Source organism: Bos indicus x Bos taurus, chromosome 9, assembly GCF_003369695.1.
Source record: "Bos indicus x Bos taurus breed Angus x Brahman F1 hybrid chromosome 9, Bos_hybrid_MaternalHap_v2.0, whole genome shotgun sequence".
Taxonomy (NCBI): domain Eukaryota; kingdom Metazoa; phylum Chordata; class Mammalia; order Artiodactyla; family Bovidae; genus Bos; species Bos indicus x Bos taurus.
This window is the reverse complement of record NC_040084.1, coordinates 81,756,637-81,784,564: the sequence shown is the minus strand read 5'-3', so window position 1 is coordinate 81,784,564 and position 27,928 is coordinate 81,756,637. Positions and strand designations below refer to the sequence as shown.

Here is a 27,928-nt window from a genome sequence, read left to right as displayed (position 1 = left end):
AATGTCAGAAGTCATTGCTGAATAAAAATAAAAGTTGATTCAGCCCGACAGTTAAACTCTTGTTTAGATTTTTAATTCTCTGCCGAGGCTTATCTGCAGAAGCTTCTCTGACAGAGAGAATACAGTTTAATAATTCAATTGGACAAATATTTGGTGAATAACTCCTTTGTGCCTGGCCCTGCAGAAATGCCAAACTCAAGTCACCCTCCCCATTTACAAGTGAGGGTTTCCATAGTTTTTCAATAAACACAAAATAGTACAAATGAATAATCCTGAATTTGAAAGACAAATAAGACTTGAGCAGCATTTAGCATTTTTTGTTGTTTAGTCACTAAGTTGTATCTGAATATTCTGCAATCCCATGGTCTGTACCCCGCCAGGCTCCTCTGTCCCTGGGTTTCCCACGCAAGAATACTGGAGTAGGTTGCCATTTCCTTCTCCAGGGAACCACCCCAACCCAGGAATTGAACCCAAGTCTCTTGTGTCTCCTGCATTGACAGGCAGATTCTTTACCACTGAGCCACCTGGGAAGCCCCCATAGATATGGCATCAGTTCAGTTCAGTCGCTCAGTCATGTCCGACTCTTTGCGACCCCATGAATCACAGCACGCCAGGCCTCCCTGTCCATCACCAACTCCTGGAGTTCACTCAGACTCACGTCCATCGAGTGGGTGATGCCATCCAGCCATCTCATCCTCTGTCATCCCCTTCTCCTCTTGCCCCCAATCCCTCCCAGCATCAGAGTCTTTTCCAATGAGTCGGCTCTTCTCATGAGGTGGCCAAAGCACTGGAGTTTCAGCTTCAGCATCGTCCCATACACACACACATATACACACTCTCACACATACACATATATAGTGTATATGTGCTGTGCTCAGTCGCTCAGTCATGTCTGACTCTTTGCAACCCCATGGACACAGCCCACCAGGCTCTTCTGTCCATGGGGTTATTCCAGTCAAGAATACTGGAACGGGGTGCCATTTCCTACTCTAGAGGATCCTCCCAACTCAGGGATCGAACCTGAGTCTCTCGTGTCTCCTGCATCAGCAGGTAGATTCTTTACCACTAGAGCCACCTGGGAAGCCCATATAGTGTACATGCCATCATATTTTTTGCATTCTTCTCAGGTCAGTCTGATGCCCCAATCAATTTTAAAATGATGCTCCAGCATCTGATAACATATTGTAAGTTTTATAGTCTCTCTCTCTCTTTTCTTTTGAGTGATTTTTTTGCAAGGAGTTATTTTAAAAACTCAAAAGAAGTGAAAGATTTGCTTTAATACTTCTTTTAATATTTTAAAAAAGAATCCTTAATTTATGAATCCCAAATCTCAACACTAATAAAAATGTACCTCTTGTAATTCTTTTTTTCCTTAAAAATCAATAATGTATCAGTGAGCACTATGTACAATGTCATTTTGGTTAATTATGTGTATGTGTAAAAGGATTTCTTTTAAGTATTTTACAACAAAAATGTACTTTTTCTCTTGATGGCAGAATTAAAAGTGGTTTTAAAATGTCTCTTTGGATTTACTCTACCATCTAATTTTTGTAATGTGTACTAACATATAAAATAAATATACACTTTAAAAAGTGAGGTGAAGTGAAAGTCACTCAGCCATGTCCAACTCTTTGTGACTCCATAGACTACACAGTCCATGGAATTCTCCAGGCCAGAATACTGCAGTGGGTAGCCTTTCCCCTCTCCAGGAGATCTTCCCAACCCAGGGATTGAAATCAGGTCTCCCACATTGCAGGTGGATTCTTTACCAGCTAAGCTACCAGGGAAGCCCAAATCATTTTAAAAATGGTATCAAAGGAGCTTCTCTGGTGGCTTAGATGGGTAAAGCGTCTGCCTGCAATGTGGGAGACCCAGGTTCAATTCCAGGGTTTGGAAGATCCCCTGGAGAAAGGAACAGCAACCTACTCCAGTACTCTTGCCTGGAAAATCCCATGGACGGAGGAGCCTGGTAGGCTATAGTCCATGGGGTTGCAAAGAGTCAGACACAACTGAGCGACTTCACTTCATCAAAGGTCCGTCTAGTCAAAGCTATGGTTTTTCCAGTAGTCATATATGGATGTGAGAGTTGGACTGTAAAGAAAGCTGAGTGCCAAAGAACTGATGCTTTTGAACTGTGGTGTTGGAGAATCCTCTTGAGAGTCCCGTGGACTGCAAGGAGATCCAACCAGTCCATCCTAAAGGAAATCAGTCCTGAATATTTATTAGAAGGACTGATGCTGAAGCTGAAGCTCCAATACTTCAGCCACCTGATGTGAAAAACTGACTCATTGGAAAAAACTCTGATGCTGGGAAAGATTGAAGGCAGGAGGAGAAGAGGGTGACAGAGAATGAGATGGTTGGATGGCATCACTGACTCAATGACATAAGTTGGAGCAAACTTCAGGAGATAGTGAAGAACAGGAAAGCCTGGCGTGCCTGAGTCCATGAGATCGCAAAGAGTTGGACACAACTGAGCAACTGAACTGACTGAACTGATCTCTAGTAAAAATTAAGCAAACTGATGAAATTAGGTTCATAATAATTATAAAGCATACAGCTTAATGGGTGAAATGAAGAATGCATAATCTTCAGTGCCTACTTTATGATTCAGTCCCGTGGCATAAAAGTGAAAGCTGTACTGCTTTCAACTGAAAAGCAAAACAAGAGCAATAAAATGCCAAGGAGGTCAGTAAGCACCTTGACAAAGGAAAACCGGCAAAACACGCCACAGTCACTTGAAGAATGAGTGAGTGCGTGGCTCTCGGCCAGTCTCTTTAGGAATTCGTGGTGGTCTGCACAAGTCCTTATGCACTGGACAAGATTCCATTTAGAAGCTTGTTTGGAAGAAGGGAGGGCAAGAGGAAAAGGAAGGAGAGAGATTCTGGAGAAGCAGATGGCTCAGGCAATCCAACTCACGTCACAGTAGCTACACAGCAGTGATAATTGCTGTGTTCACAAAGGAGTCAAAGTAATGAAGGTGCATTTGCCTTAGAAATTATAGAATACCCCAGAGGGAGGGTATGGGGAGGGAGGAGGGAGGAGGGTTCAGGATGGGGAACACAGGTATACCTGTGGCGGATTCATTTCGATATTTGGCAAAACTAATACAATATTGTAAAGTTTAAAAATAAAATAAAATTTTAAAAAAATTATAGAATACCATAAAATACAAGTTAAATCCAATAATATCTTTCAGAAAATCAAAAGTAATACAGAGAGAAGTAAGTCAGAAAGAGAAAAACAAATGCCATATATTAGCGCATACATATGGGATCTAGAAAAATGGTACAGATGAAATCATTGTGCAGGGCAGGAATAGAGACACAGACACAGAGAACAAACATGTGGACACAAGCAGGACAAGGGGGACAGGACGAACTGGGAGACTGGGATCGACATACATACACTACCATGAGCAAAATAGACAGCTAGGGAGACGCTGCCGTACAGCACAGGGAACTCAGCTGGGTGATGACCTAGATGGGTGGGATGCAGGGTGAGGAGGTCCAAAAGGGAGGGGACATAGCCATACATATAGCAGGTTCACTTTTTGGCACAGCAGAAACTAACACAACAGTGTACGGCAATTACACTCCAATAAAAATTACTTAATTATTTTAAAAGGTCATACACTATGTAACAAGAAGTGCCTCAGAAGGTAAAGAACCTGCCTTCAATGCAGGAGACCAGGGTTCGATCCCTGTGTCAGGAAGATCCTCTGGAGAAGGCAACGGCTACCCAATCCAGGATTCTTGCCTGGAGAATCCCATGGACAGAGGAGCATGGCGGTCCACAGTTCATGGATAGGACCGTGCAACTAACACTTTTGGTAAAAACAAAAGTAACTGAGAAATACTGAGAAAACTGGGATGATAAGGAACACAATCCTAAAAGAAATCAATCCTGAACATTCACTGGAAGGACTGATGCTGAAGCTGAAGTTCCAATACTTTGGCCACCTGATGTGAAGAGCCGACTCACTGGAAAAGACCCGATGCTGGGAAAGATTGAGGGCAGGAGGAGAAGGGGACAACAGAGGATGAGATGGTTGGATGGCATCACTGACTCAACAGACCTGAGTTTGAGCAAACTCCAGGAGATGGTGAAGGACAGGGAAGCCTGGCATGCTGCAGTCCATGGGGTCACAAAGAGTCAGACATGACTGAGCCACCGAACAACAAAAGGCTCCCACACCCAGCAGCCAGGGGCAAGGCTACTTGCACGCTCCATGAACAAATACCCAGGTGAGGTCTGTTGAACCAATAAACAATACAGCTCATTCCATATATGCTCAACTAGCAAATCAGTGGAAATGGCTGCAGAATCCAGTGCCTCAACAGACAGGCTTCCATGGGAAAAGGGCAAGGCATCAGTTAGGGCATTGATAGTGGTAATGTAAAGGCAAAGAAAAGATTTCTTCTGTTTAACAAAGGAGAGGCAGTCACCCTGCCCCTTCCTTCTCCTTAGGGTCTCTCCTTAAAGGCATAACAGGCCTAATTTTGGGGCCAGGAATTTGATAAATCCATCCTCAATTTTCCAGTGCAAAATAACAAAGACTTCAAAATCATCTCAGAAGTCTCTCAGGAGATTGACAGGAGACCAGCACAAGGAGCATCCGTTTGTCTTTCCAGGAGAAACACACTTACTGGTCTTTGTTCTACTTTATTGTATGTTTGTATGAAATTCTGTCCAGATTTCTGGTCTTTTACTAACGGTCTGTGTGCACCTTATCTGACACAAACATTCAATAATAAATCGTGTTTTCTCTGTATTCTATGTTGAATAGAGATCTTGTAGTTGCCAGGATTTTTTTTTATTTCCCCAACAAAGTATAAAAATAAAAATAGCAGTGTCCGCTCCCCCTACTTCCCACCCAGTCTGACTCCCACCAGGACTGGTCATAGTTGAAGAGTGGCTACCAGTAGCCATTGGAGCCAAAAGCTTCCTAGGGCAAGTACAGTTGAAAACGGTTCCTAGATCTCATAGCCCTCTTTAACAGAAAGAGCTTCTTTTCCCCCCGAAACCACCATCTCTTTAAGAATCCTCTCTTTATAACTCACTGGCCCACAATGTCTTAGGTCTATACATCCATGTGCCAATCAGAGCCCATTTCTGAAGGTGGAGATGGTGGGGTCACATGGCTGAATGCAAAAGCACAAGGTAGGTGGCTCTGCTCTCCTCTCTCTAGGTGAAGGCTGAAAAGCCATTTCCTATCAGCAGATCAATCCCAAAATTGATTATCAATGACAAAGGCTTAGCATATACGACCAAATTTCCAAACTTGTTTACCGATTACAAATACTAAAGTTCAGTCGCTAAGTCATGTCCAGTTCTTTGCAGTGCCATGGACTGTAGCACACCAGGCTCTTCTGTCATCCAGTCATCCACCATCTCCCAGAGTTTGCTCAAATTCATGTCCATTGAATCAGTGATGCTTTATTTAACCGTCTCATCCTCTGCTGCCCACTTCTTCTTTAGCCTTCAGTCTTTCCCAGCATTAGGATTTTTTCCTATGAGTCAGTTCTTCGCATCTGGTGGCCAAAGTACTGGAGCTTCAGCTTCAGCAATTGTCCTTCCAATGAATATTCAGGGTTGGTTTCCTTTCGAATTGGCTGGTTTGATCTCCTTGCCGTCCAAGGGACTCTGAAGAGTCTTCTCCAGCACCACAATTCAAAGTTTCAATACTAATAAGCTCAATCAAAATTATTTATTAAATCCTCAATATGTATGAACACAGCATGTTAAATAATGTTTAATATATATATTTTACCTTAACCACAGTAACTAAGTGAAGGTCATGTTTGCAAGTATGTTTGGAACCAAACCAATCAAACTGCATGAAAACAACAACAACAAAAACCAAATATTTACATAATATAGCTAAAACATGTCAGGAAGCCGTTCAGGAATATGAAATGCACTGTACTGTTTGCTTTATGGGTACTGGTGAATAGACATAAATTGAAATTTAAGGAACCATGTGAATGTTTGCAGCCCCCTAAAATAATTAGTTGGCCACCATACACATATTCATGAAAATAAGTCAATAGTAAACTCAGTGTGTAACTCCAACTCAAATCTCTACTACAGATGTTATTTATGGTCAAACAAGGAAGCCTGTACAGTCTCCCTCATAACACTAAGAAGGGGACTAAGCACATACAGGCAGCTTTTGTTGCAGTCTCCTACACATCCTTTCCCACTCCTATTTTTGTGACCCTCCACATCCAGTGTGAACAGAGTTGCAAACAACAGGACTCTGAAAGCAATGTCCCACTGTCTCCAAATGGAACATACTGGGAAAGCTCTTCACATTGAAATGGTTTTAAAATGCTTCACAGATTTCCTTTCTGATGTTCTACACATCTGAAGTTCAAGTTTGGAACAGTAACGAAATGAAAACTTGACTCATCTTTGTCTTCGAAAAAGGAAAAGCAGAAATCTGCCCAAATTGAAGTTCAGCATTTTTAAGTGGGCCTATTCTCTACCTAACCTTTATTCTTTAAACTTCTTTTGAGAACTGCCTCACCAAACTGATAAAAGAGCTTCTACAATTTGTACATCTCTGCTCTGACAGATGAGCAGTTCTGAAAGTCAGCCAAAGAAAATGCAGGCTTAAAGTCAGAACAAATTTCCAAACACTGAAAGAGTGAGGCCTTCGCTGCCTCCCTTGGGAGAAGAATCTGCTAATAAACGAGCCTCTTAAAATCAGACTGAACAAAACACTCAAACTTCACCCACCAGACCATGGAATAAAGTGGGCTTAATGAGCCAATGCCTTTTTCCATTTCTGCTTTAAAATATATGTACAGCACAGATCAGGGGTACCACAAATTGGAAGGGTCCCTGATAGAGTTTTAATTTAGCATTCCTAGGTAATTATAATCTCCTATAAAGTTTCACAATAATACCTCAATATTTCTTAGCAATATGAGGCAAGTAATTGTGCTCCAGTGTGTTTTATAGGTAAAGGAATAAAAACCAAGTGACCTGGCAAAAAAAAAAAAAGCTGGCTAATAATTTGCCCGAGGTCATAAATAAATGAGCAGCATACCCAGGAATAAGTGTTTAATTTCCAAATTCTCAACTCCTCTAGATAATCATTTTTTCCCATGCTTTCCATAACTTCTCAAACCCAACACTCCTAAATTATTCTACACTGTGTGACTTCTCAGGATAACCAGACTCCAAAGTGGCATGGATTCTGTGATATACTAACAAGGACTTGCAGCAAAAAGAATATATATGTATAGTAAATGCTATCTTAGCTATGAAAGTGTTACACAGTATTCTCAAACTCTTAACCAAACCCCTTAGAGAGGAATGAATTGAGCAGATTATAAGTTTTAAAGTTCATTTTTCATCATTTTGCACTCAGTAGGTACATCCTATTTGAAGAAGCCTCTCCCATAAATAAGAGAACCATACGTATTAAATCCAAATAATGATTTAACAATCTTTCCAGCACATCTCCAAGACACCAGGTGAATGTGGAAACTTTGCACAGTTGGATTTGTTTTTGTGGATAAATGCAGCAAAAGCCCTAATGTTTGTTTCCATGAAATAAAGCAATTTATGCCATTCTGCGCTCAATTCCACACTCTACTCCATCTATTTCCGAGACAACCACTTTCACCTGGTTTTTGGACATACATACTGTTAGGCATTTAAATGTATGTTTCTGTCACTGCCATCCATTTATTTATTAAGCCTACAGACACTCATTGAATGCCTATTAAATGCTAGAGGTTGTCCAGTTAATAAAATAGACAATCCCTGCACCCATGGAACATACCACCGTCTAGAAAAGGGAAGACAAGTATTTTGAGGTGCAATTAGTTAAAAGACAATTATGGTAAGTGCTTCAAAGGTTAACACTTTAGCATACAGAACATATCTGCCCGAGTCTGGGAGCTCAGAAAAAGTGTCCTTGGGAAAGTGACATTTAAGCTCAGGCAAGAAAAAGGAGTAGGAGCTGCCTAAAAAAAGATGGAGGAAAAAGAATGTGCTAAAGCCATGAGAAGGTCCATTGCAGAGGCCAGAGTATAATGAGCTAGAGTAAAGTGAATTAGAGTAGATTGGAGGGGCAACTTCTTAGGCTCTTAAAAGCCAAATAAGAACAAATAGACATTGAAAGATTTTACTGAAGAGAAAGAGGTATTTAGGCTTACACTTTAAGATACACTCCAGCTATTCTGTAGAAAATAGAAGGAAGGAGATGGATAAGGTGAACCATGGAAAGGAAGACCTAGTGGTAGATTATGATAATGGCCCACATATTCAGGGATAAATTTCCCAAATAGTAAAGTCATGACTCTCAAACAAATGTATTATTAAAGTACATTAAAGGCTTTAACTCATTAAGCAATCAGGAAACCAGTAAGGTATTACAACTGGTTCAAAGAAAAATTTTTTAAACCACATGTTAAATGCAATAAAGGAAAGTTGAAATAAATTGACAACAGATGCAAAACCTAGTCTACCCAAGGGGAAATAATCAATTGCATTCCAGCCACTCTGCATTTTTATGGATAAGAATCATTTCCATTACTATCCGTTTTCCACAACTCACTGAGTTGTACAGTAGCTCAAAGATGATGGAAGGCAGATACAGCCTATGGCTGAGCTGACAGGATTCCCACAGATTTTCTCCCATCATAAAGGCTTTTAATTATTCTTAACTCAAATAAAAATGATTTGGCAAAAGGGGGTGTCAGTGTCAGGAAAGATGGAGAAAAATGGACAATGTTGAATGTATATGGTACTAGAATCAACAAGATTTGGCATTTGAGACTTTGGTTGGCAGGGGGGATGCTCAAGGAGATGTCCAGGGAAGGAATTTAAAACAAATTCCTAAATGGCAGAAGAGGCCATAAGGGTCTACTTGGATTTCTTAGCACAAGGACAGTACTGCTCTGTAGAGAGACTCACATTGCACGGAAAAAGTAGACTCGATCAATAATTACATTTTAAAGTCCACCACAACATACCAAAGGACATGGATAAAAAAGAAATGAAATAAAATCTGTTCCCTTCAATAGTACTTTATTTTCTCTTGCTAACCTCTGGAAAGAGGAGAGTGAAAAAGTTGGCTTAAAGCTCAACATTCAGAAAACTAAGATCATGGCATCCAGTCCCATCACTTCATGGGAAATAGATGGGGAAACAGTGGAAACAGTGTCAGACTTTATTTTGGGGGGCTCCAAAATCACTGCAGATGGTGATTGCAGCCATGAAATTAAAAGATGCTTACTCCTTGGAAGGAAAGTTATGACCAACCTAGATGACATATTCAAAAGCAGAGACATTACTTTGCCAACAAAGGTCCGTCTAGTCAAGGCTATGGTTTTTCCAGTGGTCATGTATGGATGTGAGAGTTGGACTGTGAAGAAAGCTGAGTGCCAAAGAATTGATGCCTTTGAATTGTGGTGTTGGAGAAGACTCTTGAGAGTCCCTTGGACTGCAAGGAGATCCAACCAGTCCATTCTAAGGGATATCAGTTCTGGGTGTTCTATGGAAGGAATGATGTTGAAGCTGAAACTCCAGTACTTTAGCCACCTCATGCGAAGAGTTGACTCATTGGAAAAGACTCTGATGCTGGGAGGGATTGGGGGCAGGAGGAGAAGGGGATGACAAAGGATGAGATGGCTGGATGGCATCACTGACTCGATGGACGTAAGTCTGAGTGAACTCTGGGAGTTGGTGATGGACAGGGAGGCCAGGCATGCTGCAGTTCATGAGGCCGCAAAGAGTCGGACACGACTGAGAGACTGAACTGAACTGAACTGAACCTCTGGATTACCTAGTGACACCAGGCCCAAATACAACCTGATCCCAAACTCAGCAAGAATCTGTGGGGAGTTTATGGAAATCTTCCAGTTCAGAAGTTCCCTTTTCTGATCATCAGTGTGGAAGCAGCCCGACTTACAGAATCAAAACAACGAGAAGAGAGGAAACAATGTGCTTGGAATTTAGTGTGACAGTTATGAGCTCTCCTCTTTATATCCAAATAATCATAAATCCTTTGATAACTGTGTTCTAGGCTCCTCCAGATTTCCTTCTAGACTTTGATTTCTTACCAGAAGTAATCAGAAAGGAAATGTTTCCAGGGGCAGCTCTACTTTGATATTTTTTTCTCCAAACAACCTTTTAATAGTAGCCATAATAAAAAATTAAAAAAAAAAAAACTGTTCTTAAAAAAAAAAAAACCTAATAGTGGTCTTAACAAAAGTTGTTCTTGAAAACAACAACAAGCTTTTAGCTTCCATGTCAGTCTACATAACTGGACCTTTTACTATAACTGATAATGTTACTTAATCATTTCATTGTCTTGCTAATAATTACAAGCTTCCTGGGGCAAAGAATTTACAAGGGACTTAAAGCCCATTATAAATGTATACATTTAAATATCAAATTCACTAAACTAGCTATTCCAGTACTACCGGACTTTGTGTTCAGATCTTTTTAAAGACATCATTGCTGTGCTGTGCTTAGTTGCTCAGTCGTATCCAACTCTTTGCAACCCCATGGACTGTAGCCCACCAGGTTCCTCTGTCCATGGGATTCTCCAGGCAAGCATACTGGAGTGGGTTGCCATGCCCTCCTCCAGGGGATCTTCCCGACTCAGGGATCAAACCCAGGTCTCCAGCATTACAGGAGGATTCTTTACCGTCTAAGCCACCAGGGACACCCAAAGATATCAATGACCCACGATAAATACTGAGTTACTTCTTGAAAGAATTCAGTGGGGTGTATGACCCACATGATCAGTAAATACTGAGAACCATCCAGTGAAGAAGTCCCAGGACAATAACAGAAGTGAGGATATTTTTAAAGCTCAGAGTGAAGGAGTACTTGGGCAGCACTGGGTTCAAGGGTCTAACCTTACATGTATCAGCAATGGCTATGGACCTGGAAAGGACGTGGATCGTCCGGGTGATGCCCCAGTTCAATTATCTATCATGTGCCGTTAAGGGAGTGTCTTGTCTGGGTCAGAGTCATGGCAACAATGATAAGCTTAAACATTTTCAGTTATTCTTGCTCAACTGTCATCTCTACTCTACTTTTCCTCTTTTTGTGTCCTACGGTACTATCTAGGTCTCTCTAGTCTCACAAACAGGAACAAAGCAATTCACCTAGTTTCAAATGTTACCTAAATGCAAGCCTATCAATGCTACAAAGTTTTCAAATCAATCTTCAAAATCAGCTCTAAGGTGATTCTTCCACAATGACTCAAGCTGCTAAAAACAAGGTCTGCTTAACTTGGGCTGTCTAGAAAAGGACCATATTAACCTCAGTAATAGTCAAAATAGAGAATCTCACACAACTGAGCACTCATGAGACCCTTGGGATGAAACATCTCCTGTACAGATTCTCTTCGTTCCTAAAACCATGTTGCCCAGAATCTGGTCCACATGAAGACGATTACTTCAAAAGTTTTGAATAATGTTGAATCCAAAGCACCCAGACGTTAACTGTACCTCTTGAACAAAACAAATAAAATTTTACCAAAAATCACCTGTCTGCTTCAGAGTAATCCTACACTCAAAACCACCAATTATGGAGTAATTCTCTTCCTTGACCCTCTATCAAAGTCAGGCAGTTTTCACATTCCTTACATTCTCAGAAGCAAGATAAAATATTCCTCAACAAAAACTTGGAAAACCTAAAAATACACTGCAATCAAACAATGAACTGTAAATAGTGGGACGTGGAACAACTTTTAAACTGCACTGCAACTCAAAGTAATATTAAAACATTCTGATTTTGCCTCAAAGAAATGCCATGTTTATTTTCCTGACCTTTGCAACATTCTCAAATGGAAAAATAAGAAATTTTAAAACTAAAAACCCCAAAACAGGGTTTCTCTGAGAAACGTTTAGTTTTTTGCATAGTCCTATAATCAAAAAATCTAAAAATTCTTCTCCCATCTCAGATTTAGAAGACAAAATTCCAACTCCAATGACCAATGAATAATTATATTAGAACTAGTTGAAAAAGAGTAATATCAATTTCTCTCTTCAGCATTCTTGCTCCTAAAAAAATATTAATCAAAACTTGATTATGATCCAAGTGGTTAGAAATGCTGAGAAAGAACAGATTTGGGGGAAATAAATCAGGAAGTTCAAAAGAACAGAACAACAGGGCAGTAAACATTATTAGCCAGACCTATCAGTATGGACAATCCCCAAACACTGCACAAGGTAGAAAAGGCTACCTGAATGATAGCAAATTGATTTTAACCAGGCAAAAATGAAATCATCATCTTTTTAGCTAAGTAAGCACAAAAATTTCCCAATGAGATATTATTTCCTAAATGCACCAAGAAGTCACAGAATCCAAAGCAGCAAGCTAGCAGCTTCGTATCTAGAGAATGCTGCTGTTCTTTTTTTAGTTACTAAGTTGTGTCCGGCTCTTTTGCAACCCCATGGACTGTATTCCGCCAGCCTCCTCTGTCCATGGGATTCTCCAGGCAAGAATGCTGGAGTGGGTTGCCATTTTCTTCTCCAGGGTATCTTCCCGACCCAGGGATTGAACCCGTGTCTCTTGCATCTGCTGCACTAGAAGGCGGATTCTTTACTGCTAAGCCACCTGGGAAGCCCCTAGAGAATGTTAGATAGAAATACAGAGCTTTTTTACCATGAATGTTTATACCATGAACTTCTTACACCAGAATTTCTATTTAAACTTATTATAGACAGTAAAGGAAAAATAAATGTATCTGCATACTCAGAAGATTTCTGTTAGATCACATTTCCTGGGGAAAATTCACTGCACCTTCAACCAAACTCTATCAACAAGAATGAGGTATCCAAATCATCATAGTTTTTGAAAGTCTCCATTACCTTTGAAAATCGAGCATTTATCCATTTGGTAAAGGTTTTCTTCTGCACATCATTGTGTTCATCTGTGGGAGGGAAAAGGAGAGAGAAGGGAAAATATTAGAGTTTATAGTTTTACTCAGGTGCTAAATAAGATTATCTCCATCCTGGAGAGTTTTACATTGTCTGTTAGTAGAGTTCCTGAGGCACAATGATCCATAGTTAATGAAGGGATGACTAATGGGTTCAATATGTATGGAGTCTGCTAACAAACATCCATAGCAGAGGGAGACCCAGACACCTTTCCAGAGAAGCTGGCTTTCTCACCCCACATCTTAGCATGTCGCCACCAACCATTAAATCCATGTTCATGAGAAAAGAATCAAGACGTTGCTTTCAAAGTATTATATACATATACACATAGACTTTCTATTGCGTTTTGTTTAAATACAGTTTCAGCATGACAAAAATGTTATACATGTTCAAGACAAAAAATGGAAGTTCTCTTTTCAAAAAACTAAGAAACTCATGATTTCCCCCCTTTTCATACAATTCCTATAGAACAAAAACTACGATAAAGTGTATAGCTAATTGTGTAACCCATTTTCCTGTATAAAGACTGACATGACAAAGTTTTAATGATCTTATCTTTGAAAGCAATCTACACCCACCACTGGGCACATACCCTGAGGAAACCATAACTGAAAAAGACATCTGCACCTCAGGGTTCATTGTAGCACTATTTACAATAGCTTGGACATGGAAGCAACCTAGATGTCCAGAGACAGATGAATAGATTAAAAAGTTGTGGTATATATACACAGTGGAATATTACTCAGCCATAAAAAGGAACACAACTGAGTTAGTTCTAATGAGGTGGATGAACTTAGAGCCTATTAGATGGAGTGAAGTAAGTCAGAAAGAGAAAGACAAATATCATATATTAACACATATATATGGAATCTAGAAAAATGATACTAATGAACCTATCTGCAGGGCAGCAATGGAGATGCAAACAGAGACAACAGACTTGTGGACACAGGGTGGGAAGAACTGAGAGAGTCGCATTAAAACGTGTACATTACCATATGAAAAACAGAGAGCCAGTGGGAATTTACTGTATGACTCAGGGAGCTCAAATCCTATGCTCTGTGACAACCTAGAGGGATGGGAGGCGATGGGAGATGGGAAGGAGGTCTAGGAGGGAGGGGACACACATATACCTGTGGCTGATTCATGTTACTCTATGGCAGAAACCAACACAATAGTGTAAAGCAATTATCCTCCAACTGAAAATATACAACCTCCCTAAAAAAAAAAAAAAAGGAATCTACACATTTTACAAGCAGAGAAATCACAGAAGTTTATTTCTTTATTTTTTAATGACTAATGTTGGCTTGAATTACAAATTCATTGTCCAGGTCAAACAAATAAAAATTGACCTTAAAAAATCTAAAGCATCCTGAACCTCTTGAAGATGGGGAAAGTGATCTAATTAGGTATAAGGAAGTCATGTGAAATGGGAGTTAATAACACTTACAAGGCACCGTGAGGGCTGGTGGATACAAGCGGAAACACTTGGCAAAGAGCTGGCATTGAGCTCTTTGTTGTTATTCTAGTTATAATTATTATGATAGTATATGTGTGAACAAGACAAAAATATCCATGTTACCCTTTCTGTTACTTCTAATCATACCCTCTTCAATTGCTCCTCAATTATCTGTTAAAATGAGCAACAGTCACTGTTGGCATAAATCCTACAAAGGAGCATGTTAATAGTCTCTGAGTTGTTCTAAAAGCTGTGTAAGGAATATCTGGAATAATGCAGAAAGCTTGCGGTACTGTCTGAACACACACACATACCTTGTTCCACCACTGTCCATGTAAGGAAAATTTGGAAGAAAGCTTGTGGTACTATCTGAACACACACACACAAACACACACCTTGTTCCACTACTGTCCATCCTGCCAGGCTGCTTCCCACATGATAACAGTAAAACAGTAACAAGAGAAGGCTCAAGTGCACTCTGTCCTCAATGCATCAATTTCACAGAGCTGCCTTCAACCCAGACCTCCTCACTCATCTCTAATAGCATAATTACAAGTTCAACCATGACTTCACCAAGTTAGTGGTATCTTTGGGCCTTATTCTGTTCTGGAAGGAGTGCCTGTAATTAAAAGGTCACTCCTGCAACAAATATAGCAACAGTTTCAGAAAAGAGTGCCCTTCTACAGATCTATAAAGGTAACTGGAGACTGACTCTGAAACACAAAGACAGCAATGGATGAAAAAACTTCCAAGCAACTTCGTGTTGTCAACTGAGCTTAGACTTAGCCTTTCACAAAGGACAACAGAGTCAGCATCAGCCTCAATTTCAGGCTTTCTACCATCTGATCAATGCCACATATGAGCCATTTATTAACCAAGAGGACTTGCTGACACACTCTGAATGTCGCAGCCTTGACCATCACATGGAAGAGAGACAGAGCTGAGGTTATACGCAGTATGTAAGGCACACACCAGCCTGCACAGTGCCATACCAGCCACTAATATGAACTTAATCTTAAATATGTGTTCAGAGTACATGGCAAATTCAATTATTTTGCTATGAACAAAAATATATGTATTGGTCATAAGTATTACATTTTCTCAGACCCATAAAATTCATTGAATTTAATAACTTTTACCAAATTATTGGGAATTTGGGAAATTCTGAGAAGCAATTTTTATTTCACATTTTATTTCTCTACATTTCTACATTTTTTTAAACCTCTTTTCTGAGCATTTAACCTTCTTACTTTCAAAAAATATATTAAAATAGCTAATAAATACTATATGGGTTCCTCTCCAGAGATAATGCAAACAAAGAAATGAGTACCTGTCACCTTATCAAATGCTGACTGTGTGGGTACTGTCATTTCAGTCATGTCTGAGTCTTTGAGACCCCATGGACTATAGCTCACCAGGCTCCTCTGTCCACATGATTCTCCAGGCAAGAGTACTGAAATGGGCTGCCATGCCCTCCATAGGGGATCTTCCCAACCCACGGATCAAACCTTCATCTCCTGAGTCTCCTCCATTGGCAGGCAGGTTATTTATCACTAGTGCCACCTAGGGAGCCCCCAAATGATAACTAAAAACCTCCAGTTGTATCACATATAGAATGAGATCAACTATTTAAAATAGGTTCCCATCATACAGCTGCTAAGTCACTTCAGTCGTGTCCGACTCTGTGCGACCCCATAGACGGCAGCCCACCAGGCTCCTCTGTCCCTGGGATTCTCCAGGCAAGAATACTGGAGTGGGTTGCCATTTCCTTCTCCAGTGCATGAAAGTGAAAAGTGAAAGTGAAGTTGCTCAGTCATGTCCAACTCTTAGCGACCCCATGGACTGCAGCCAACCAGACTCCTCCGTACATGGGATTTTCCAGGCAAGAGTACTGGAGTGGGGTGCCATTGCCTTCTCCAATACTATATCCCATCATACAGAGATGTTTGTAAAAACTAGAAGTTAATGTTTCTATAATAAAAGTCTTTATCTTTGGTTCAAATAAAAGTCTGAATATGTGTCTAATTAAGTAAATGATATGAAATGAAGTTATTGTTGTTTAGTTGTGAAGTCATGTCCAATTCTTTTGCAACCCCATGGATTACAGCCCGCCAGGTTCCTCTGTTCATGGAATTTCCCAGGTGAGAGTACTGGAGTGGGTTACCATTTTTTTCTCCAGGGTATCTTTCCAACCCAGGGATCAAACCTGCATCCCCTGCATTGGCAGGCAGTTCCTTCACCCCTGAGCCATCAGAAATAATGTACTGCATTGTAAAAGATAAAATGTCTTGCATTCAAACTTTTTAAAAATACTCCAAACTTGATAAACATTCTTCTTTATTCATTTTCCTGGTACAGTTAAAGGGGAAAGGGGAAATTTACATCTCAATAAGCCTTGATTTCACATTTCCTTTTCACACAACACACACATACACACACACACAAACCTCTTATTTTCTATCAGATATGAATTCAGTAAAGGAATAGGAATTAGCCTGCAGTTTTTCAATTATGAGATTTTTTTTTTTAATGTAACAAATTTGGAACACTTACTAGTACAGAACTGCCCTCCACATCACAAAAAATTAAGCTAACAACCTTGGCCCAAGTCAGTGTTTCAAGGAGACAGAAATTTGCTAGCAAAATTGGTAGCATGACAACTAAAATCCTAAATCATGTTACTATGATCAATTTTTTTGATCATATATATAGAAATTTATACCAAATTTCAAATCTCAAATTTGTTCAACTCTCCATTACAAGTCAAGCAGTTATTTTAATGTTTCCAAAATAAAGATATGTAAGCAGATAATACAAATTTACAGATAACTGGATTATTTATATGTGTATTAAGTGAGTATAATTAACATGCTAAATATATTCTTTCAGGTTTCCAAACAAGTGTTTTCTTTATATTTGAATTTTAGAGAAAACATCTAACTTTTGAAAGCCTTTTTTGGCTTAGTAAATCTTACCCATTAACGACCTTTCTCCATTAGGGGGACAAACACGTGACTGAATTAGGAGAAGAAAAATGTGTTAAATCCCTTAAGGCTGATTTTCCAAATTCTTCCTCTAAATATTTTGCTCTTCTTAAAATGCTTTTGACAAGCTCACACAGATCCAAGGGCCGCTGCCCAGCCTGGAATTTTATTTTTGTGATGGGTAAGAGAAGTGAAGCAAGAAACATCAACAAAACCATCTGATAAATCTTCCAGGAAACTAGCTAAAATTTTTGTTCACTTCACCAGCTCAAGGGCACATCAAAAATTCTTTTAGCAGAACCTAGACACAAATCTCAATTTAAATCTTAATCAATAATGTTTCTGTAAAAAAAAAAAAATAATCCAACACTACAACCATAAAACAAAATTCTGTATTTCCATAAGTCTATCTATATGTATATAATATAAACATAAACTTAGGATAATTGCTGTACAATATTCTCCCTTCAGCTCGCTTGTCCACAAGTCTCTTCTCCATGTCTTTGTTTTCATGCTGCCCTGCAAACACATTCATCAGTACCATCTTTCTAGATTCCATATAAATGCATTAATATACATTTCTCTTTCTGACTTACTTCACTCTGTATAGCAGGCTCTAGGTTCATCCACCTCATTAGAACTGACTCAAATGTGTTCCTTTTTATGGCTGAGTAATATTCCATTTTGCCTATGGACCACAGTTTCTCTATTGATTCATCTGTTGACAGACATCTGGGTTGCTTTCATGTCCTAGCTATTGCAAATAGTGCTGCAGTGAACACTGGGGTACCTGTGTCTTTTTCAATTATGGTTTTCTCAGGATACATGTCCAGTAGTGGGACTGTTGGGTCACTGGGTAGTTTTATTCCTAGTTTTCTCCACAGAGATTGCCTTTTTTAAAAAATATCTTTCTGCAGATATAATTCACATATCATGTAAGTCAGCCATTTCAAGCATGCAATTTAATGAGTTTTGGTACATTAAAATGTCAATGTTTTTATGTAGAATATATATAACATAAAATCTGCTATTTTAATTATGTTAAAGTACTCAATTTAGTAACATTGATTTCATTTACAATGTTGTACAACCATTCTCATTATTTTCAAATTTTTCATCCACCAAAACAGAAATTCTGTAACCATTTAGCAACACTTCTCCCATTCCCCCACTTCCCCAGGCCCCAGTAACCTCTAAACCACTTTCTAATTCTATGCATTTAACCCACCTTAATATTTCACAGATGTGAATTCACACAACGTCTGTCCCTTGGTGTCTGATTTATTTCACTTAGCATAAGGTTTTCAAGACTCATCTGTGTTGTAGCCTGTGTCAGAACCTCATTTCTTTTTTGTGGCTAGTCATAATATGTAGTAGTCATTGCATGTATATGCCACATGTTCTTACCCATTCATCTGTTGATAGACATGGGTTGTTTCTATCTTACAGCTATTGTAAATAATGTTACAGTGAAAACTGTATATTAGTGTCTGTTCCAATCCCTGCTTTCAGTTTCCCTGGATATATACCTAGGAGTGGAACTGCGGGGTCATACGGTAATTCTATCTTTAGATTTTTGAGGAACTGCTGAAATGTTCTCCATAGCAGGTGCATTATTTTATACTCCCAGTAGCGATGTATATGGGTTTCAAATTCTCTACATCCTCACTAACACTTTCTTTTTTAAAATTATTATTATTATAACCATCCTAGTAAGTGTGAAGTGGTATATAATGGTTTGTATTTGCATTTCTCTAATGACTTAATGATGCTGACCATAAAAAGGCATTTTGGAAACTCAAAAATTACCAAGAAAAATCCCCTAAACTCTGAAATTTCCTGAAGACTCCAAACTAGCCCAAGTTCAGAAGCATACTACTACAAAGTGGCTAGGATTCAGCGACAGCTCTTTTGCACTTAATCCATAAAAGACTGCAGAACGATTAATTTATTCCTCGAAGAATTATTTTCAGAATTTGATATAACCATTAATTCCTGTCCATCTTCTAATTCTAGAGTGTATTTACCTCTTACCTATTTTCTCCTTGATGAGTTCCTCATGCTTTTTAAGTGAATGCACAGGAATACAGGAGGGAATGTTTTCCTACTTTAACTCTTTATAACTGCTAATCTTAACTGAAGAGTGTCTGTAAGTCCTACAGGCACCTGGCATTGTTTGAAACTTTCTTTGTGGAAGTATTCTTTGGAAAAACTTTTTACATCTTAGATATAGCCATATTATATGTGTTGCAAATACAGAAGAACAAGGAGAAAGAAACTGTAAACTTTACATACAAAACACTTCACTTTGGACTTCTATCCTGAGAGTAAGAGAGTTTTATTAAAATCACTGGAAATACCACAGAATAAGGAGAGGTTATTTAGGAGGAGCTAAATGAGTCATAAAGATGATGAGTCACTGTCATGAAAAGTCAATAGAAAACTAATTGTTTCTTAATGATTGACAAAAGTTAGACTAATTAAAAATTTTTCTGTAAATCTTGATTCTTCACTTTATTCCAACTAAATAAAGATCCATTGTGTTCTAAAAACTGTCTTCAGTTCAGTTCAGTTCAGTCACTCAGTTGTGTCCAACTCTTTGCAACCCCATGAACCACAGCATGCCAGGCCTCCCTGTCCATCACCAACGCCCAGAGTCTACCCAAACTCATGTCCATTGAGTTGGTGATGCCATTCAACCATCTCATCCTCTGTCGGCCCCTTCTCCTCCCGCCCTGTCTACGAACCCTCAAAAAACTATTTCCTAAAAATATATCTCAAGATGGAGAAAATCCATGCAAGTAAGTTTCCATGAAAATTCTCTAAAAGAATCCCCAGGCACATTTTTAAGTTGACAACCAATATTTATAGTAAATTTAAATACTGAAACAGACATAAGTCCTAGCACATTGTTAACGAGGTACAAACCTGATCGTTCGATTATAGAAAATGTCTCCTCTATTCCCTAATTGGCAAAACTAATGCCTCATTGTCAAAGTAATAGCTAAATCAGACATAATTTCTGACATGGGAAGTCTGACTTTAGTTTTCTATTTAAAGACACATTTGGATTTTAAAGATTCGGTAATAAAGAGCCTACAATCTTAAAAAATTAAAATGAAATAAAATAGAAACCACTTTCAGGGAATTCCCTTGTGGTCCAGTAATTAGGACTCAGTGCTTTCACTACCAGGGCCTGGATTCAATCCCTGGTTAGGGAACTAAGATCCGGCAAGCCTCACAGTATGGTCAAATAAATAAATTTCAAAAAATTTTTAAAAAATTAAAACTACTTTCACATGTACTCCAGGGCAACAACTCAATTCAGAATTCTGATTCTAAGGTGAGTAGATGGATAAACAGATGGATGAATGGATGGACGAAAGGATGGATGGATGGATGGGAGGACAGAAAGAGGCACAAAGCCTGGCCCCAGATACAGTAAGTCACTGACTATTTTAAAAATTCTTAAGGAAGTGTTCTTTACTTTGCATTCCTAAACTGCCCTGTGTTTGGAGCCTCACAATAATGCAGTCCAGTAAGATGGATGAAGGGTAAGAAGTATGTCCTCCTCTTGAAAACTGCAGGAGGAGAATTCTAAAAGGAAAGATGGGAAAGCAGAAAGCAGGTACCTAAGATGCCTCCTCACGTGGCTTAAACAACTTGGAAAAGTTGGCTACAAGGGGACACACACATGCCAGTGTGCAAACCACTCTAGGGACTTGCTCACAGTTGTCCCAACCCAAGATAACACTCCAGAGATGATGAGCTGTAATTTAATTAGAAAGGCTAAACTCCAGAGGTGGCTGCTACAAAGGCATCAATTATCTTTGTCTCCATTAACAGCAGAGCCTTTGCTAATTAATTTAATGAATGTGAGAAATGCGCTTTTTCTGTGGCTTGAGAACTGGCATAATGAGAAGGTTGGAAACAATCTCCGACTAGTGTATTTAGTGTTATTCAATGCATGTGAATTGGCCAAAATATTTAACAGACGTGTCCCAACATCAATTAAACAAGTGAAATCTAGCAAGTCTAGAAGGCCCTGCACTTGGCCATGAGCTGGGAGGGTACTAGTTATCCAGTGCTGTCTATAAGTCTAACTAAATTGTTTCTCTAAACCAGCACTGTCCAACAGAAAGACACATAATTTTAAATTTTCTAGTAGGCACATTAAAAAAAAAGAGGTAAAAATAATTTTAGTAATGTTATTTAACCCAATATATCCAAAATAGTATCAACATATATTCAATATTTTTAAAACTATTAATATCTTATATTCTTTTTTCTGTCTTTGAAATTCAGTGTGTATTTCATACCTTTAGCATGTCTCAGCTTGGACCAGTCACAACAGCCTTCACACTGCACTGCACAGGTCTAGAATATTGCTGCATCTCTTGCAACTAAAACCTCATGTCCTTCAAAAGGACAGAGCACCAAGCTCATGAAACAGGCTGCACAAACTTTTTCTGAGCCTGCTTGCTAATAATGATTGTTTAATAAATGCCAATGTGCATGCCAGGTATGGTCCAAAAGTTGCCTTCATTTTAACCCTGATGGTGGGACAATGGTTACCCTTCACACCCTACTTTTAAGCACTTGGAGCTAGCATTAACTGAGCAAAAATAAAGCAGAAATTTACAGGTGGGCATGACCAAATTGGTCTTGTTCATTTTGTAAGACTTTTGGTCTAAGAAATAGACAGTAAGGATAGGAAATATTTCTAAGTCATTCTTACATTCATCATTTAGTTTCAATATTTTCTACTCTTTCAATGGAAATCAGTTGTTCATCTATTTTGAGGAAAACATTATATAAAGAAACAGATGGTGACACTTACTGAGCACCAGACAAATTCTATTGGTCCCAAAAAAGATCCAAGGGCTGCTTTTAAGAAGCTATCAAGGGGAGGTGTGTGAAGAAGAATTGGGAGACGGGTATGAGGCAAGTACATAAATAACAGATGGACAATTATAACTAACACATTAGGGGTGTGTGTGTGTGTTAGTTGCTCAGTCATGTCCAACTCTTTGTGACCATAGCCCAACAGGCTCCTCTCTCCACGGGATTTCCCAGGCAAGAATATTGGAATGGGTTACCATTCCTTCTCCAAGGGATCTTCCCAACCCTGGGATTGAACCTAGATCTCCCACATTGCAAGCAGATTCTTTACCATTTGATGCCCATATATTAGGTACAAATATGTTTATAAATTCAGAGGAAAAATGTTTCTTCTTGGTGGAAGTGAGGAGGAGATCAGAGAAGAATTCAAGGAAAAAGTTGCATTAGGCCTTGAATTGACATGTTAAAAGCATATATAAATGGTCGGGCGGGGGGGGGGGGGGGGGGGGGGGGTGTTGCGGCATTCATGGAAGAGACCAGCTGAAGCAAACAGTCTTAAAGGCCTGAAAAGAACAGGACAGGCAGACAAAAATGTGAGCCCTTTCTCTGGCTGGATGATTATGGACTGGAGTTACAATGCCCCAGACTCCTCTGTCCATGGGATTCTCTAGGCAAGAATACTGGAGTGGGTTGCCATGCCCTCCTCCAAGGGATCTTCCTGACCCAGGGATCAAATCCACATCTCATGTCTCCTGAACTGGCATGCAGGGTCTTTACCAGTAGCACCAACTGGGAAGCCCGGAAGGTCAATAGTGTCTCTCTATTAGGGAAAAAAAGGACCAGAAGAGAAATGGATTAGGAAAGGAAACTCTTTTCACCTGAGTTAGAGATTAGCAGGATATTTGGGTGAAGACACCAAGCAGGATTAGAGCAAACGGGAAAGAGTTTTCACATAAAGGAGACCATTTCAGAAGCTCGAGTTTTCAGAAGAAAGACATAACCCACAGTGTGAAAGCAAGTTACCAGAATTGCTGGGGAAAATGAGGCCTGAAAAAAAGATAAGTGAACTTAACCCCTAAGACCAGCTGACCTATGATGCTATGAGGGAACAGGGAAGCTGGGCTGGCAGACCTGCCAATTATTACAAGTTTCCTGGCACAATATAACAGTATCTATATTAAAATATTTTTATATTACATAACCATTGACCCAGAAATCCTGAGAATTTATCTTACGAAATCATTAGACACACAAATATTTAGAAATCTTTCAAAGGATGTTTTTCAAAACATTCTTCATAATTGAAAAAAAAATTGTTATTCTAAATGTTCATCCTTGGGCATTATTCAGAAGTATATTTTCATGTATAAATGAAAACATCAAAAATGATACTAAAGAAGAATATATAAAGACGGGAGGATTTTTCACACTATATTAAGGAATAAAAGTGCAGGCCGAAGAGTATATACAATGTGTCATTTATATAAAATGACCAGAAAAGTAAGAGCCAAAACATTAGCTCTGTTTATTTCTCAAGAGAAAAAGAGCCTGAGAGACTCTTACAGTCTACTATATTTTTAAGTTCTGAAATACACACATAATACTCTGCACATAATACACACAATTTTCTTTAAAACACTGACCCTGCAAAAGGTATTTTTCTCCATTTCAATGTGCACAAGCAGAATGGTTAGAGAATTTAGCAGCTATAAAAATAAACCAGGCTGGGAGGAGGTCTGCCTGCCTGTCGGTCTGCTTTGGACTGGGATGGCGAGAATAAAGAGACTTCCGTGTGTTTGTAATTACATGCAGACAGGAAGGATCTAGTGGGGAGGGAGAGATCATAGATGCCAAGACTCAGTACCCGAGAAGGGTTCCCTCAGGGAACCAAACCTCAGAGGATGAGTGAGAGAAATGTATCAGAATCCACACTTCTAAATTAGATGTAGTTAAGGGCACATATTTCTAAAAATGAAATTCTCTAGGTTAAATTGCTTGTATCTGCCTTTCTAGTGAGTTTTCCACTCTAGTCTGAAGAGATTATTAGACAGATATAAAATAAAGGTACCTAAGTTGGTCCATCTCTCCCCACCTTCTAGTCTATTCACTGTGGAAACACTGTTGAAAAGGAGGTTCCATCGTTTAAAACACACCACTTGCAATAAATTCAAGTATATCTAGGCAAAATGATCAGGGCACTGATCAGTTAGGAAGATGAGAAGACAAAATGTAAGATTAAGGCAAAACAGAATGTTATCCACAGTTCAGGCCTTCCCTCATAGTTCAGTTGGTAAAGAATCTGCCTGCAGTACAAGAGACCTAGGTTCAATTCCTGGGTCGGGAAGATCCCCTGGAGCAGGAAATGGCAACCCATTCCAGCACTGTTGCCTGGAGAATCCCATGGACAGAGGAGCTTGTCAGGCTGTAGTCCATGGGGTTGCAACAGTCGGACCCGACTTAGCAACTAAAGAGAAGAGAGATCCACAGTTCACACAAGCTACCTAGACTTTATAAAAAGCCTAATATTATACTCACTTTGAGAAAAAGAACATATACCTGTGGAAAAAAGAAGTATTTGCCCTTTGATCATGTACTCTGATGAAATACCATGCAGTGCAAATGCAATTTTTAAATTAAAAAAAATAGAGTATATCAGAAGTAGCTTTTGAACTTTTTTCCTCTATTTTAGAATGTTTTAACATTGAGCCACAGCAAAATCAAGACGTAAGATAATTTTTTAAAAAGGAAGTCATTTTACTAAATTTTCAAAATTGCAAGTCCATTAGAATGCAATCCTTTGCCCAAGATAAATATTTATAATAAGCAGGAAGAAAATGCCAGAAAGGAACACTATGTTTCCCCTTAAAAACTCGGGGGTAAAGATTTTTCCCATGAACCTCAGAGTTAAGAAATCAGCCCATGAAACACAGCACTCTTTGCTTAAAGGTGTATAAATTTAAAGTTAATAAACAAATTAAATATAGCCTTTATGTTGAAAAATGCATATTTCCTCATTTTCAGTTTATATAACTATGTAAAAAGTTCACAGGAGTTATTAATAATTTTTATTGAAAAGCTTATTCAAGTAGGGTTAGACAAAGAAACTAAAAGATAAAATCTAGAGTATGAACAATGCAAGCAACCACTCCCCAGCACACTAAAGTTATCGTCTATGATCATTTATCCCCTAAAATCACTGTTGAAAATTAGGATCCTGCTTCAAATTAGCACTGTCTTTATTTAATAGTCTACAATGTGGGTCTGATTTTTTTGCTGTTTATAAAAATTCGTAAAGTCAGTTTATACCATTTCTGGGAATTGCAAACTTGGCAATTATTTCTGTATATCATAGATCTTCCTTCTCTTTGTCTTAAATGTACCTCATTAAAGCATCAAAACGGGCTTCCCTGGTGGCTCAGATAGTAAAGAATCTGCCTGCAATGTAGAAGCCCTGGGTTGGGAAGATCCCCTGGAGAAGGGAATGGTAACCCATTCCCTTCAGTATTCTTGCCTAGAAAATCCCATGGACAGAGGAGTCTGGCAGGCTACAGTTCATGGGGTCACAAAGAGTCAGACATGACTGAGTGACTAATAAAGCATCAATAAGTCTAGATTAACTTGAAGATTAATTTAATCAATTTAGTTGATGATTAGAAGAAACTCATGCTTGCTTTTCTGAAATAAATGATTTTATAGCTAGTAATTATATCTTCTCTCCTCTTCCATCATTTTGGACTGAAAAGTCTTAATCATTTTAGTCAGTTTTATAAAAACACCAAAAGCATTTGCTGCAAGACTTATGCTTCCTTACTAGACCTCTCTCACTCTCAAATCATTTCTAAAGTAGGAGACCAATATTCCCTGTGCACAGTCAAAACAGCTTTGCAAAGAAAGGATAATGTTTTCTGTTTTCTCCCATATTTCCTTCCTACTGACCCTAACAACTAGGGTCCTTTGACCTTGCAGCAGCCCAATGACAGAGTCTTCTGAGAACACTGCAATTGCTACCTCTCTTCCATCATCCTAGACATTATACTGTAAAACATAATTCATGATGACAAAGGTTTTTTGGAGTTAGCAAGAGAGTGAATTAAACAAAAAAGATTTGGACAGATAATCTTTCTTCAGAGCATTAGCACTTCCCTCAGGATAAAGTAAACTAGCAAACCTGACTGAACCTGAGTTAAAAGGACACGCAAAAATATGCCCAAAAGAGCTGAAAACAGAACCTTGAATAAACGTCTGCACACCCGTATTCATAGCAGTATTAGTCACAATAGTTAAAAAAATGGAAGCAACCCAAGTTTCCACCCACAGATGAAATGGATAAACAAAACATAGCACATACAGACAATGGCATATTGCTTGCCCCTCAAAAAGGAAAAAATTCTGACACGCTGTATGACATGAATAAACCTGGAGGACATTTTGCTAAACAAAGTAACAAGAAGAAACATACTGTATGATTCCATTTATACAAGTTGCCTACAGTAGTCAGATTTATAAAAACAGAAAGTAGAACAGTGGTTTCCAGAGACTGGGGGAGAGTCAGGAATTGGGAGTCATTGTTTAATAGGTACAGAGCTTCCATTTTCCAAGATAAAAAGAGTTATAGAGGTGGATGGTGGTCATAATAATGTAAATGTACTTAATATCACTGAACTGTTCACTTAGAAGTGATCATGATGGTAAATTTTATGCTGAGTATTGCATCACAAAGAAAAATTAGGGGGGGGATAAAGCACATCAATAACCATTTTCATTTCTATTTTCAAATCAAAAACATGATTTTCAAAGAAGAGATATTTGATATGTCTCAATGCATATATTCCCCAACAAGACAAATAAGGAAATTTTTCTTGGTTTCAATTTCATCTTTTAAAAGCCATGTATTAGAGCTCAGTAGCTCAGATGGTAAAGCGTCTGCCTACAATGCGGGAGACCCGGGTTTGATCCCTGGGTGGGGAAGATCCCCTGGAGAAGGAAATGGCAACCCACTCCAGTATTCCTGCCTGGAAAGTCCCATGGACAGAGGAGCCTGGAAGGCTACAGTCCATGGGGTCGCAAAGAGTCGGACACAACTAAGCAACTTCACTTCACTTTCACTTTGAATAGAAAGGCTGCTGCTGCTGCTGCTGCTAAGTCGCTTCAGTCGTGTCCGACTCTCTGCGACCCCATAGACGGCAGCCCACCAGGTTCCCTCGTCCCTGGGATTCTACAGGCAGGTATTGTGAATTCTAGAATCAGACTTGTTTTTCACTATGACCATACCTCTTATTCATCTTCAGAGGGAAACACTGGTTCAAACTCAGGGTGGTAGATAATGCTGGTTTCCTACTCAGTCCTCCTTTTCCCTTCCTTGCTTTCATGTCTAATCTCACTTTTTTCTTCCTTGAAGCAAGTTAGCCATTTATAACAGTCACCTCCCCCTGAAACTAAGGATAACCATATGGCCCAGTTTGCACTGATGGTGAGCCAAAAGCCATGTGCATAAATCATCCCAGGATCAGATCTTCCAGCCTCAGTCAGGCTTGCAGTCCTGGCCAACACACTGACTGCAACCTCATAAGAGATCCTGGGCCGCAATCACCAAGCAAAGCCACTCCCAAATTCCTGACCAAAGAAATTGCATGAGATAATAAATATTTGTTTCAAACTGCTAAAGGCTGGGATAATTTGTTAGACAGCAATGGATAACTAACATAGATTTGATGCTAAGTTTTAGAGTAATT

The 27,928-nt window shown here is 39.0% G+C and overlaps 1 protein-coding gene across 1 annotated transcript in view; it reads right to left on the bottom strand.

Moving 5' to 3' along the window:
• The window catches only part of UTRN (utrophin), a 557,360-nt gene that overhangs the window by 433,868 nt on the left and 95,564 nt on the right, over positions 1-27,928 (bottom strand). The window contains 1 exon segment of the mRNA XM_027551766.1: positions 12,846-12,907. Coding sequence (XP_027407567.1) covers positions 12,846-12,907 — 62 coding nt within the window.